Source organism: Felis catus, chromosome F2 (genome assembly GCF_018350175.1).
Source record: "Felis catus isolate Fca126 chromosome F2, F.catus_Fca126_mat1.0, whole genome shotgun sequence".
Classification (NCBI taxonomy): domain Eukaryota; kingdom Metazoa; phylum Chordata; class Mammalia; order Carnivora; family Felidae; genus Felis; species Felis catus.
Window position 1 is genome coordinate 21,376,345 of NC_058385.1, and position 15,302 is coordinate 21,391,646.

The 15,302-nt window shown below is 41.8% G+C and overlaps 1 protein-coding gene across 23 annotated transcripts in view; it reads right to left on the reverse strand.

The window, feature by feature from the left end:
- The window catches only part of EYA1 (EYA transcriptional coactivator and phosphatase 1), a 362,441-nt gene that overhangs the window by 129,418 nt on the left and 217,721 nt on the right, over positions 1-15,302 (reverse strand). For 13 of the 23 annotated variants that reach the window (XM_045050239.1, XM_045050234.1, XM_045050240.1 and 10 more), the window contains 3 exons: positions 12,019-12,088; positions 11,557-11,702; positions 7,750-7,887 (listed from right to left, as the gene is read on the reverse strand). In XM_045050239.1, the coding sequence (XP_044906174.1) occupies positions 7,750-7,887; positions 11,557-11,702; positions 12,019-12,088 (354 nt within the window). Of the gene's footprint in view, positions 1-7,749; positions 7,888-11,556; positions 11,703-12,018; positions 12,089-15,302 lie in introns of those variants that run through there. The other 10 variants (XM_045050241.1, XM_045050235.1, XM_045050257.1 and 7 more) reach the window with 5 other exon arrangements.

Here is a 15,302-nt window from a genome sequence, read left to right on the forward strand (position 1 = left end):
TAACCTTCTTTGTGGCATCGACCCCTCCACCTTTAAAAAAAAATTCATCTATTTTAGACCTGTTACTAGACACCAGAAATGAAGAGATGAGTAAAGAGGATCACTACTTGCAACCATGTAGAATTAACAGAACTGGGGCGCCTGGGTGGCGCAGTCAGTTAAGCGTCCGACTTCAGCCAGGTCACGATCTCGCGGTCCGTGAGTTCGAGCCCCGCGTCAGGCTCTGGGCTGATGGCTCGGAGCCTGGAGCCTGGAGCCTGTTTCCGATTCTGTGTCTCCCTGTCTCTCTGCCCCTCCCCCGTTCATGCTCTGTCTCTCTCTGTCCCAAAAATAAATAAATAAAAAAAAAACGTTGAAAAAAAAAAGAATTAACAGAACTAAGTTATTATGGGATGCTGGGTTTTCCTCCAAGCTGAGGCTCAGCTAATTCTAACCCAATCTATTTTTTTTTTCGTGCATGAAAGTCTTTAGCGCGTCCTCACCTTAAATAAATTGCCCAACACAATGTCATTTTCTTCATGTGACTCAGCCTCACAATTACGAACACAGTTTCTTGTTTTCTGTGGGAGATGGAACTATGAGCCTGTATTGTGTGGAACGCGGGGGTAAATGAAAGGTGGTGACAGCAATAGCTCTGGAACGTGCATTAAAAAAAAATCTAAGTAAAAGTTTGATTTCAGGTCAGTTGCTTCCTATACATAAAAAGTCAATGGGGCACCTGGGTGGCTCAGTCGGTTGAACGTCCGACTCTTGGTTTTGGCCCAGGTCATGATCTCCCAGTTCGTGAGTTCCAGCCCCACTTAGGGCTCCACGCCGCTGGTACGGAGCCTGCTTCGGATTCTCTCTCCCTGCCCCTCACCGGCTCATACTTTCCCTCTCAGAACAAAGAAATAATAAAACTTTTTTAAAAAGTGAATAAAAACTAATGTGTGACAAAGTGGGCAGATATTCTGTGAAATTGGTCAGTAAATAAAAGGCTGAAGCAGTTTCTTCTAAGAGGATTTTTACACGGACACACACTCACACACGCATATGCATACACACATGCACACACAACACCCACGCCTCACTATGGCTGTCGGGGCCCTTTGGCCAGCAGCACTGAAAACACTGTCTATGCCACTTGCACAACTGACCCAGGGTCGCCAGGGACCCGTTTTCCATACATATTCATTCATTCGGCTAACCCATTTGCATAAAGTTTGTCAAAGGCCTGTGAAGGGAAACCTCCTCACACCCTTCCAAAACGTCTTCCAGAAACACGAAGGCTAACCCTGGGAGCAGGGAAGTATCAACGCTAAAAGCAAGGATTCTACCTCTTCAGGGTGAACCCTATAGTGGTCTATGAACAGAAACATTTTCTTGTCCTCTCTTAAACTTGTTTCCAAACTTTCACTGGATGTACAAAAAGAGATCACTAAAGCAGAAACAGAATTTTCTAGCGACCTTACAGCAAAAGGGAAAGCAATCAGACTTCCCAATCCATGAGGTTTTACTTCATGGGCTATTAGTATCAGTGCACAGAAAACAAAAATTCAGGGGAGCCTGGGTGGCTCAGTCGGTTAAGCGGCCGACTTCGGCTCAGGTCATGATCTCACGGTCCGTGAGTTCGAGCCCCGCGTCGGGCTCTGGGCTGACAGCTCAGAGCCTGGAGCCTGTTTCAGATTCTGTGTCTCCCTCTCTCTGACCCTCCCCCGTTCATGCTCTCTCTCTGTCTCAAAAATAAACAGTAAAAAAAAAAAAAAAGTTTAAACAAAAAGAAAACAAAAATTCAGCCCTTGTTTGTCTTAAAATGAGGCACATGCAGGATCCACAGAAGCCTACCACAACAGAAGTGCTGAACATTGGAGCTGGAAGGATCCAGAAGGATCCCCTGGACCAAACACGGGCAGCATGTATGGCATACTTCCCAAGGCTTGGAAGTGGCAAATACCCACAAATTACCAACTAATTCTGTTCCTCAAGTGTCATAAAAGTGTTCAAGTACAAACAGCACTCAGAAGTGCACTTTCTAAAAAGCTTTCTCCTAGAGCTGGTATACACTTATATATGAATTTGTGTGACACAAGGTCTCAATTATCTAAAGAGCAAATCTGCCCTCAAGAATATATACACTATAGGCAACTATATTTTATATTGTTGTAGCATTCTCTGAGGGGCTTCCCTATTGGTACTAGGATTTAAGTGCATTACAACATAGCAGGGTCTGACTGTTCTAAAATCATTCTCCATTTTGACACATCCTTTGGCGTTTTCAGGTTTATCCCTTAAAGTCATCGTTCAGGGTCCTCACATGGATGGAGACAACAGCCCTCAGCACTAATCCCTGCAGCGTGAACATTAACCGTTTTGCTGCACGGGTACTAGAGAATTCCATCTCTGTGTAGCAGAATGTCACGTTCCTATCTTCTTTCCTCATTTTGATTTCTGAACTAAACAATTTGCCGTTTATGCGGCGGCTGCCTTTTCTTTTTCTACCAGTTCTTCTTGCTCAAAGTAGAGCTATGACTGAGGGATGACAGAGGTGCGAGCACTCGGATGATGCCTCCTTCTTTCCCACCACTGCAGAACTAAGTTCCTGTCTTTCACAGCAGCCCTTCTGTGCACTCACTGCTTCCCCCCGACGTCTGCCACCCACGTCAGCAGCACAGCCGTTTCTCTCTTCTGATTTTCCTCTTCAGGTTCCCGGCTGTTTCTTCTGATCTCTCCACCAATTTCTGGATCATGTACAAACAGCCTGATCTGTGTTGATAGTGATTTTCCTTTTTGCCAGGACATTAGCTAGATCTGGATTTTTTTTTTTTTTTTTTTTTTTGCTATGCTTATATGGTTATTGGGTTCTTAGAGTTCTCTTTGCTGGTTTTATAATATGTACACATATACACACACATATATATGTATGCTTATATATGCATATATACATACTTTTAGTATATAATGTATATACTAAATTTATATATATGCCTGCACATATATATTTTTTTCCCCTGCGAATGGGAGTGAGCATTTAAGTATTTGAGAAAGCTGGACAGTAATAACAACATTACTGGGGTGCCGGGGTGGCCCAGCTGGTTAAGCGTCCGACTTCAGTTCAGGTCATGACCTCGCAGTTTGTTGAGTTCGGGCCCCACGTTGGGCTCTCTGCTGGCAGCAGCCTGGAGCCTGCTTCGGATTCTGGGTCTCCCTCTCTCTCTGCCCTTCCCCTGCACTCTCTCTCTAAAATAAACATTATTTTTTTTTTTTAAATAATAACACCACTAGTAAGTAATAAATAGGAACCACATCACCACCACAATGAGAGCAGTAACAATGAAAACAACCATTTCAGTTCTTACCATGGGCTGCATACATGTTGGTCAGAGTGATTTACCTGGATAATCCCAATTAAATCTCACTCCACCACTGCTAGAGTATATAATATTATTGCCACCCGAGAGAAGAGGAAGGGCGGACGTGGAGAGGTCAAGCCCTGTGGAGGCCCACAGACAGCAATGGCAGGGCTATTCAACAGGCAACCTGACTCTAAAACCTACACAATGTTTTTTAAGTTTGATTATTGTGAGAGAGGGAGAGAAAGAGCCAGTGGGGGAGGGGGAGAGAGAGAAAGAAATCCCAAGCAGGCTCCGTGCTGTCAGCGCAGAGCCGGATGTGGGGCTCGAACTCATGAACCATGAGATCATGACCTGAGGTGAATTCAGCTCAACGGACTGAGCTACCCAGGTGCCCCTAGAACCTACTCCATTAACCAGACGGCAAGGTGTCACCGTGCCTTTAGTCTAGCCCTTCTATGCCTGATGGAGGCAGATCTGGCCAAGAGGTGATCACCATAAAGTTTCTTTCAATGAATCAGCATAACACAGTAAGCATAACACGTTTCAGTTTATGAGTCATTTGAGTTACTAGAACATGTCTTCTAGAATTATGAAATTTTAATATCATGAAATCCTAGTAGCTAAATCTCTGAATAACTGATGATCATACCTTATATTTTAAAGGTGAAAAGATCGTGGCAAAAAAGCTAGGTAAAACACTCCCAAACCACTAAAATACATATAGTTTCACCTAGGATTCTAAGAATGTTTAATAGCTATAAGACTGATCTAAGCAGAAATCGCTGTTATTCATTAAGGATCAAATAATTGGGATAATGTTGAAAATAATTTAAGACATTATAAAAATTTTTATATTAAAAAAAGATGTACTGAAAAAACACTCAAAGACTAATAGATTCCCGCAACTGGATACACAATATCATTTAATAATAGTGAAGCATTTTTCATAATACACTTGATACTTATAAAAATACATTATTAATCAGAATTTCAGTATTTAGCCAAATCTGGCCATAAGAGGTTTATAGCATATTATATATCATTACCATCGCCACACTAGCATGTTTCAAGTTAATAGCATATAATTATCTGGCTTGATATGTGGAAGTCATATTATATCTAATCATCTAAAATTGAGTCAAGGGCCATTATAGAAATACCCATATAAAATAATATCTCATTCATGGAAAATGGGTTCTGAAATCCCCCTGGAAAGGCCATCCCACCAAAGGCTGCACAAAAACACAAAGAAGTTTTAATGCAATATCCAATATGCCCAGATGCAATGGAAAATATGGGTAGAGAGGCAATGCTATATTTGGTACTGCACGTGTCTTTCTTTTTTTGAGAGAGGGAAGGAGAGAGGGAGCGAAGGAGGGGCAGAGAGGGAGGAAGAGAGAAAATCCCAAGCAGGCTCTGTGCTGTCAGTGCATTTCGAACTCACCAACTGTGAGACCACGACCTGAGCTGAAACCAAGAGTCAGAAGCTTAACCGACTGAGGCACCCGGGCTCTCCTGTTTATTTTTTTTTTTAAATCAAGAGTTTTCCTTCTCCAAACTAACTTTCTTTCCTCCTCCTTCATTTCCACGTTCTCTCTATTCTCACACTATGTTTATACTCTGACAGTTGGTTAGTCCTCTTAGGAACTCATTCGGCCGTATAAGCTTTTGATCTTAGAGAAAGAATAAAGATAACTTTCAAGGACGTTATCTCTCAAACTCTCCGAAATTGCAAGACTAGTTTTTCCCCCTAATCCTTCCAGGACTGATAATTTAGCAAAATACAATAAGGTATTACACCAAAGGAATGAAATGAAAAAAGAAACGAGAGAGGGTGTAAGCCCCATTTCTTAGAATTATTACCTGATTTAACCAACCTGAGATTTACTATGGACCGATAAAAGTTTCTAAACACTTAAAACTTCTCTGCTCAGCTCACTGTGGATGGGTAACCAAGAGGCTGCAGACGGGCTTGGGCCCAGGAACCACACGCACTGAGGAAGCTCTCCTCTCGCGAGAAACCTCACATGCCTCCTTCCGACCTTTAGGACCTGCTTCTCTATGGAGAAGAGGCTGTGGTGCCTTATCTTTTTCTCCCATAGTTCTCAGAAGACTCTGTTCTTGACAAACGCAAGCTCCAGAAGCAAACAGGCCTTGTCTGCGTTATGGTTCATCTCATTACTACAGTCTAGGACTACTGAATTCATTAACACGATCTCTTCAACTCTTTTTTTCTTTTCATCCCTTTACTCAAATAATCAGCACATGCAGGAACATAATTCTTCCTTTGAGGAGCGTTAAAGTTCTGGAATCTGGCATATAAGACATAACATCCCTCTAACAACACATATTATCGGGGGTAAGCCAACTTTTATTTTGTAGCTACCAAATATATCAGAATTTTATAACTCAGGTATTTTTATACCAAAGGCAAAAACAAGTATGAAAAGATTAATAGATCTGGTCCCATTACATTTTAGTTGAAAAACTGAGAAGCTGGAAGTTTACCTATGAAATATTATAAAAGCTTACAAATCTTAATAAAAGAAATAATAAGACAAAGAAAAACACTGCCATGGAAGAAAAAAATGATTATCTTCTCAATTAAAAAATATATACGATAGTAATAAAATCTTGTACCTACTAAAATGACAATTTTTACAAAGATAGTACCCAGAGGCACCTGAGTGGCTCAGTCGGTTGGGTGACCGACTTCGCCTCAGGTCCAGATCTCCCGGTTCGTGAGTTCGAGCCCCGCCGTCGGGCTCTGTGCTGACAGCTCAGAGCCTGGAACCTGCTTTGGATTCTGTGTCTCCCTCTCTCTCTGTCCCTCCCCTGCTCGCGCTCTGTCTCTCTCTGTCTCTCAATAACATTAAAAAGAAAAATTAAAAAAAGAAAGATATTACCCAATGTGTACATGCTAATACACAGCCCTTGCGTAAATATATAACAAATCTGTAAAAGAGTCTAAAAATTTACTTAGCAATTCAGGCTTAAATTTATTCAAAGGAAATAATTAAAAATGCACATAGAATATTCATGGCATTGCTCTGGACTTCTAACAAAATGGGAATTATTAAATAAGATATATATATATATGAAACTATGCAATCATTAAAATGATGCTATAGAATCGAGTTTATTGATGTGAAAATATGTTTACAATATATTGTTACTGAAAAGAAACAGGTTGCAATATATTATACAATATGGTCCAATACTACATATCTGGAAGAATATTAAAGTCATAATAGTAAATATGAAACATTATTTTTCTTGTTTTCTAATTTATTTGCAATAAACAACTATTTTAACGTAATGAAGAATAAAAGATATAAAAGAGACAAAAAAACTACAAAAAGAATGCCTTCAATCAAAAAGTAGTGATAAGGGATTTAACTGAATTGTGGCTTGGCACCATTATTAAGAGGCTGAATGGGATTAAACTGATTTGTAGTGAAAAGATATTAGGAGAATATTTAGATTATAAGAACTTCCATTATTTTACGGACACATTTGCATGACAATAATCTGCCAGTTACATTTACGCCTGTGTGTTCCTGAAACCAGTATTGACAGCGTTAAACTTTCAGCTATTCTTTGATCTGTCCTGCATTTGCGGTATGTTTGGTCTATATTTCAAACTTAGAGCCCAGGGACTGGTCTTTGGAAGCAGTATCTTGAAGATGCATTGAGTGGTTGTCAATTTAATCTCTTGGTCATTGGTAGGTCATTTAGTTAACACGTATCACATACTGTACTTCTAGAGCTACGATAATGACAGTGAAGAAAACAGCCCTTTTAAAAAGGTTGGCTGGTAATGCCAAGCCCCAGAGGTTTTAGCACATATCACACTCCAGCCTCTTACATCATAACTTTGGGTTTGTCATTCCTTTTTTATTTAAAAATTTTTTTTTCTTTTAATGTTTGTATTTATTTTTGAGACAGAGAGAGAGAGAACATGAGCAGGGGAGGGACAGAGAGAGAGACACACACACAAAGTCCGAAGCAGGCTTCGGGCTCTGTGCACACGGGGCTCGAACCCACAAACTGTGAGATCATGACCTGAGCTGAAGTCGGACGCTCAACCAACCGAGCCACCCAGGCGCCCCTGTCATTCCTTTTTTAAAATTGATAGAGGCAGAGGCGGAAAACTTCAACGTCACACGGAATGTTAGAGCTTTTTGAAAAGAACTTCAGAGACGATTCGGTCTGACCCCTTGAGGTTATAAATATGGAAATTTAGGCCCAGAGAATAAGTAAGTGATGAGCCAAAGCAGAACCAGGGATCTTGCCTCTAAGCCCAGTCACTTTCTATCACCATTTACTACCTACACAGAACACAGGGCTCTACTTTAGAAGGTAACTACTGGACTCCAGGATTAATGAAAAGGGTAGTGTCAGTGTGTATACAGACCTTGCATCTGGTAACTATACGGTGCCTGTCCAGGTTGAGGCGTACCAAAGCTTGTGCCATAGCTGAGAAATCCCGTCTGTCCCGGTGACTGAGACTGTGACAATCCACCTTCAGTCTTGATGCCTGCCCACAATGCACCTAAATCAGTTAATGACAGCTTATCTATATGTTCATTTCAAAAGCTGGTAAACACCCCCCCCCCCAAACACTCCCACAACTGTTCAGTCACAAATGCTTCCCGATATTATCTCCATAACCAAAGGTATGCAAGCTTAGAGTGAAATACCCTAATCTAGAACTTCAATGAAAACAAAACGAAACAAAACAGGAGTATTACAGATTTGAGCGACTATTCCCATTGTCCTTTGTTTTTCCGATTTACCTTTTCTATAAAATTTAACTCCGGTGATACGATTTCTAGATTTAGTTTTGTTGTTTTATAAGAGGTTAAAAGATGATCTCCTTTAGAATCCAGTAATAGCCATAATTAAACTTCAACTAGATTGTTCTAAAAGTCACTGTGTAGTGTCAAAAATCAAAATTCTCTTTTCTAAGAGGAGATTAGAGTCTCTAGCCTCACAGCATTTTTTTCCTTTTTTTCTTTACTCTTTCTGCCACAAAGATGATTTTAGCACTCAATTCATTTTGAAGTCAGAGGGAACAATATTGGGCACAGAACCAAGCAACACAGGGGAAAATCTCCTCCCAACCACCCAATCCCACCAGAAAGTAAGCACGAAGCTAGGAGGATATTAAAGGACTGTATCATATAGAACAGCATCGTGATTTACAAACAAGTAAAGCTGACCAATAATTCCCTTTCTGTCCCTTATAGTTTCAAGTATTTATTCCAATATTATTGTTTTAAGTGTAGCCTAAAGTACGCTTTCTTTTTTATCACTGTAATATAAAAATCATGTGTTTGTGGCCTCCAAATACTTCCCAGAATGCCAGGCTGACATCCGAATTTTAGGACTTGGGTTTGGCAGTATTGTTGTGCAGGGCTCAGCGCTGGATTGTAATTAAAGACAGTCATGAAAGTTAACAAGGGTCCTTAATTTCCACAGAAGGAAGAGAGCAAGTCTTCTGTCAAGCGAATCCACATTTTTGAATAATTTCACTTTGCACTTAAGATAAATGATATCTTTGGGATCTAGAAGACACAGTAGTCTCACAGTTTATTTCCATTTTAGGGGAATTTCATCAGTAGAATGAAGTTAGGTAACTTTCCTGAGGCAGTGGAAGAATCTGACTCTTGGCTGAGGGAGCCTACAGTAATTCCTGGCGTATCTCTACAGAGCCTCATGATGATCTTAACATTTATGTCTTAAGAGAAGCTTAACATTTAACAAAATGTGACTTTTCCCCGCACAGGCAATCCCAAACCAAGAAGCAACCCGTCCTTATCAATGGTCCCTGGAAAGACACCTGACCCGGCCAGGTGGCTTGATGGCTCAAGAAACTCCCTTTCTTTCCATGTGGTCACCAACAGGGATTTCCCCCTGCTCTGTCTCCATTGGGGGTTCTATTAATCTGCTTTGAGTCTTCCTGTACCGCCTCTGGTGTGAGCCTAGAGGCTCAATCTTTGTGATGAGAACAGATAAGGAAAAGCAGGAAGAGGTAGAAAACCCCCTCAGCTGCACCTGTCTCCGGGGCTTCCACCCACAAGCCTGCAAACTCATCATACTGCTCGGCTCTATGCCAATCCAGAGAAGAGCATTAAGCTCTCTTCTCCACTGATGTATTATTCCCACTATGGAAAGATTTGCCTAGCTTTTCTTACAGGGTCTAAGTAAAAAGCCAGGGGGCACAAGTCCTGGGAGCAAGTCTTCTAAGACCATCTGGACCTTGACTATCAGCAGTTAAAAACCCTGACCTACGTGTTCTTCCTTCACAAGCAAGCAGAGGGGAGATGGCGGTCGTACTTTTCAATGCGCTGGCCCAGGAAAAATAGAATGCCTGGTCAGAAGCACTGGGAGCATCTCTTTGTACTCAAGGCCCCAAAAGAGAAGGAAGACAGTGATCAGGGAAATGCCGAGGACTCAGGAGATTTATAAGCACAGATGGCCCTGGGGTCAAAGCCCTCGACACGGAGCCTTGCCCTTACCATCTCCCGACCCCCACCTCTCCCATTAAAATCCCTATCCTCACTCTACCAGTTCTGATTTGAACCTCAGAATCTCTGCTCCTGGAACAATTATCTCAGACAATAGGGACATCCACTAATGGTTCAGTACTGGAAGGGTCCTAGACCACAGCCCGGAAAGTGGCAAAGGGCCCTACCATAATTGAATGGAGAGGAGAAGGAACAAGAGAGGAGCTGTGTGAGTGGCAGTCGAGGCAATGGCATGAAGGGCACCCTCTCCTGGCAGGCCTGGTAGGCCTCCAGCACTTTCACGTTGATTGCACCGGAAGATACATTTACACTTCAAATAATCAGGTTACAAATACATTTTGAGAATGTAAACTGGGGACTGCCTCAACTCACATCATAGTGTTGAAGCTATGGAATTTAAATCCGAGGTCCTTTTTCCTCATTTAGCACAAGAATTGGTTAAGAGTTGATGGCAGATAAAATTGATCTATATCTAACATTATTTTCAGAAATCTTGCATAAAAGTTACAGAAATGCAAGACAATTCTAGGAAGTCCATCTTATGGTTGTTTCTAAAATCTGGCTTAAAAATGCCTAGCTAGGAAAAAAAAACACAAAAAACCTAGCTAAATAACATTCAGTTCTGGGTAATTTTGAAATGAAACCATAAAGGGTGAAATCATATATAATTTACATTTTAATTTCAGTATATTTTATAAGAAATTTATATATAGTCGATTTGGTTTGGGGTAAAGGTAGAAAATAAAGAAGGAATAAAGTAATTGCCTTCTAATTATTAATGAAATGTTTAAAGAACATTATTTCTTTCAATATACTGCTATAAGCACAGATTTATTTATTTTATCAGTCCTTTCCTCCAAGCTTCCATGTACGTTTTCTTGATCGCTAGATTTTTTTCTTAAGGAAATGTTAATAATTCACATTCTTCCTACTCAAAGTGCAATGTGTTTAAAATTGCAATTGCAATTCAATTGAAGAAAAGGTATCTTGAAATTCTAAGATTTCTTAAAATTAAACTTTGGGGTTTTGCTGGATTTATTTTTAATTTACAGGTATTGACCCTTTAACAATGGAGTTAAATTACACCAAGATAAAGGTAATCTCCAGGTGGGAAGGAACAAATAGGGATGTGAGCTTTAAAGGTTTCCTGCTTTGCCTCTTCAAAGGGCAGCCCAGGCTGTGATATATAGATCACTTTTCCTAATGGTTGATAATGCTGAAATTTAAAAGTACTACCAGCCTCTCGTTCAGAGCAGGGATTTGTTGAATTCTGTTTGTACTTCCCTAATCATAGCTAGGCATCTGATAAATAGGAAACGTATCTTTACCCTAAAAGACTTCATTCACAGAAGTTTTATCTCAAATATGCACTAAAATGCTTTGGATTCCACAACCGAGTGCTCAAGCGGCAAATTAAAAGTTGAGCTACCTATGGGGGGGGGGGGGGGGGAGGAGAGCAAGACGGCGTACGAACCACGCAATCTATCTGCCACTGACGACTTCCAGAGAAGTAGCCCCGCTTCTTACAAGGCTCGTTGAAAACAATCAGATGAAGAACTTAGACACAAAAGGTGATCACACCTTCTAAAGCGGCCCAAGATGGCAGTCTTTAGGTACCACTCCTATGAACCTTGCCCCCACACACAGGTACGCCCATTAGATCCCACCACTGAAGTAACGGGATTACTCACCATATGAGGAAATTCCGTACGGCTGTCCCGGCTGTGGGTATGTGACATATGCTGTGGCTTGTTGCATTCCTGTGGTAAACTGTGTTTGCCCATATGCAGCCATAGTTTGTGAGGAAGGGGTAGGGAGAATATGTGGGTATGGTCTGCTATTTGTCAGAAATGACAGAAAATAGAAAGCCCATGCATTAGATGGAAACATGCAAGGTAACTGATTAACAACCATATCACAAATTGCAGTTAAAGACGGTCTCTTCAAGTATAACTTCCAAATACAACACACAAAGTACTGAAATACTTCAGTATCTCTTCCAGGTGACGCTCAAAAGAAGTTTGTGGCAACACATTTACGGCTCTGTGAAATGCACTTTAAATCAAGATGGAACATGTGGGCACAAAACATGACTTGAAATAAGGTAAAAGACTACTCAGAAAAGGCATTTATTGAGAGAAAATACATCTTACTTGGAAGGGTAAATCTGTGGTGGGGAGAACTGGTGAGTTGGTCTTGGGCTGAAGCTACTGCTCCCAATTGCTGCAAAAAAAAAAGAAAAAGAACACATAACAGTCAAAGCAAAATACGAAATCAGCATAAAACGCTGATCTAGTTTGAACAACAGGTAGCCCATACGAAATGCATTCAACCTTTTGGGCCTGAAAAAAAAACGGCAATTTCATGCGGTCAACCCAAGTGAAAATCTACGGAACAACCTTTGGGAACTGATGAAGTGGTTCTAAGTTTAGATTAGGTCTTAGAAAGTGGTCACAATCATCTAAAATAGCTGGCAGCTGCAGGGTAAGAGGACAAGGAGTCCTGGCCACTGTGCAGAAGGGCCCGCTCAAAGGGGGGCGGGGACGAGGGTGAATTTGCAGGGCTGGGCGGGACCGAAAGGTCACCTGGCCTATTGTGTGCGCTCAGGGACACACACACACCTGACCCTGGATTAACGGGAAGCGCAGTCTAATCTTCTCCCAGGTGAGCAGAAATGGGGCCGCTCCTCATTCGCCTGCGTGAATTTAGCAACATTTTTTAGTAAAAATGCATTCCTACGGCGCTCTTAAATTTCTCAAGTTGCAAGCGAAGCCTGATCTTTCTTGTACTGAGGCAGTGTTCCTGGGCCTTTTTCGGTGAAACGTGCTTAACTTCAGTTATTTAAGTTAAAAAAAAAAATAAAATGTTTTTGTTGTTGTTTAAAGAGGTTATTCAAACACTCAAGCAGAATTTCATTTCTTTTTAATCACATATACGTTACTCAGTAGGTCTCAGAAATGCACTAAACTCTGCCATTCTTTTACACTCGTCCTGAACTAAAACAAAAATCCATTTTTGTTAACATAAGGCCTTAAAATGGTAGTTCTCAGCCTTGTTGTAAATAGGGGCGATTTCATGTGCGATATATATTACACACACATATACTTATATATACCCACAGCTCTATGTGTTTCCATGTATTACATATAAATATATGTAAATACCCCTATCCTCTACCCTCTACCTAGCTAAGATGTATAGTCTTTGGGTACAATTACAAGATATAATAGGTTCATCTTCTTCTTCCAGTAGTAATCCCAGTCTTCAGGGGCTCTATTTATGAACTATGCTGCGTATTACAATCCTTCTAAAAGCTTCCATGCGCTCAAAGTCTGATACATTTTTCATAATGTCCCATCAGTCCACGTATACTTCTCAGGCTCAGTTTTCCATTTGGGTTCGGGAGAACAGCGGTAGAGTTGGACCAGAATCTGGATCCGGAATGATCCTTTCCTTGTAAAGCAAGCCGGCCTCACGCAGTGACCGCAGATCCAGATTCATACCACTGCTGCATGCCAGCTGCCAGACTTCAGCCACGTGGCTCTCAGTTTGGCAGAGTCGGGGTCCGCGTTAAAGCGAGGGCAGGCCAACTCAGCTGGTGCGCCCCGACCTGCGGGCACGTGTTGAGTCACTATTCCGCACCAGCCGCCGAGCTAGATGCCGCAGATGCAAACACACAAAGACAAGTTCTGTCTGTCACATGTGGGGAGGCTGACACACAAATAGCCATGGGGGGATTAGTTAAATATTGCAATTTATAGAAGGGAGGGATTAGTGCGAGCACACTTGGACAACAAGGACTACCACCTGCCCAGGTCATCCTCGACTACAGCCTTTCCTGTTCTCCTTTGCTAAGCCTGAAAAGAGACCAAGGGCAAAGTAGATATACCCGGCAGAGTACCTGGAGGAGGAATACCTTCCCTGGACAATCACAGTTCAAAACGACTTTAAAAAATAAATAACTAAACCAGAACAAAACCGCAAAGCGACCGGATGGTGGAAGCCACAGAAATCCCTTTTATTCTTGCTCAGCTCTCTCCCTGGGTTTTTCAAACTGTGGGTCAGGACCCATGATCACAAACTCAACTTCACAGGTTGCACCCAGAAGTTTTTCACAGGTAAACAGAATAACAGAAGAGACTGTATCAGGCTTATTACACAGGGTGCGGTGAGTTCCGTGAAGCTTTAAGGTTGAATGTAGAGTATAGGCGTGTACACGTGAAGAAAGAGATCGGGGCGGGGGGGGGGGGGGGGGCTCAGCGTGTGGTAATGGAGCACAGGTTCTGGAATCAGAATTTAATTTTGGCTCAGACTGAAGTTCCAACTCTTCTCTTTGATCTTGGTCCACACAACACGATTGTCTGTCCCCATTTTACGTATGGGGCATAGAACTTAAGTAACACATTCGAGCAAATACATGGGAAAGGTGGTATTTGAACCCACGACTGCCTGACTCCTTCCATCAAAACATACTATTTCCTGACCTCCTGTGAAGAAACAAGAAACCTCAGAATAATCTCATTTTCCCTCCCTCCATCTCATGAGTCACAAGTCACCCATCCCAAATCCAGATACTGCCTGTTGAGCTGTTCTGCACACGCCATTCCCGCTCCCCTGTCCCGGCTCTCGTTAGCCTCTGTCACGTTCCCTGTGTCCCATCTGCGGACCTCAACACAATACTGCACTGCCACCACAGTGATCTTTCTTAAATGGAAACTTCTTTATGTCCATGTTCCAGCTTAGGAGCTCTCAACTGTGCTCGCTTATCCCTAGGAAAAGTTCCAAATTTCTTGGCCGAGTCCAGAGATTCAATCATCCCCCCTCCCCTGGGTTTAGTAATATGTAGCCTCCTTGGAGCTGACGACTGCCCACACATGCCATGCGTGCTCATCTTCGTCTCGGGGGGCTCTTCAGACCAGACCCTCTGCCCTCTAAGGCCTTCTCCCCGCCTGACAAACACTCCTCCAGTGGGACTCAAACATCATCTTCTCTTTCGGATAATATCTTCCTTCTCTGTACCTTTTTGAAGTGCCATAAACATTGGCCGTGTAGCACTTAACCACGCTGCATTATAGTTAACATGTGTATAGATGTTCACTTCCTCTGCTAACCATGAGCTTCTGGGCCAAGGACCCCTTGCTCTCTTTTGTTTCCTTGGCACCCGACAGGGCCTGGCATGTAGGAAGAAATCAATCAACAATATGAAGAATGTGAAGAAATAGGTCATAAGCAAAGTAGATTTTTTTAAAACCCTGATGATGTGAAGGATGGTTAAATTTTTTGCAGTTATGTGTAAACATACAAAATAAATCTGATTCAGTCCTTTGGCCATATAATTTGGAGTGAATAGTATTTGTTTTTAGTTTATTTATTTTGAGAGAGAGAGAGAGAGAGAGAGAGAGAGAGAGAGAGAGAGAGAGAGAGAGAATGAACACAA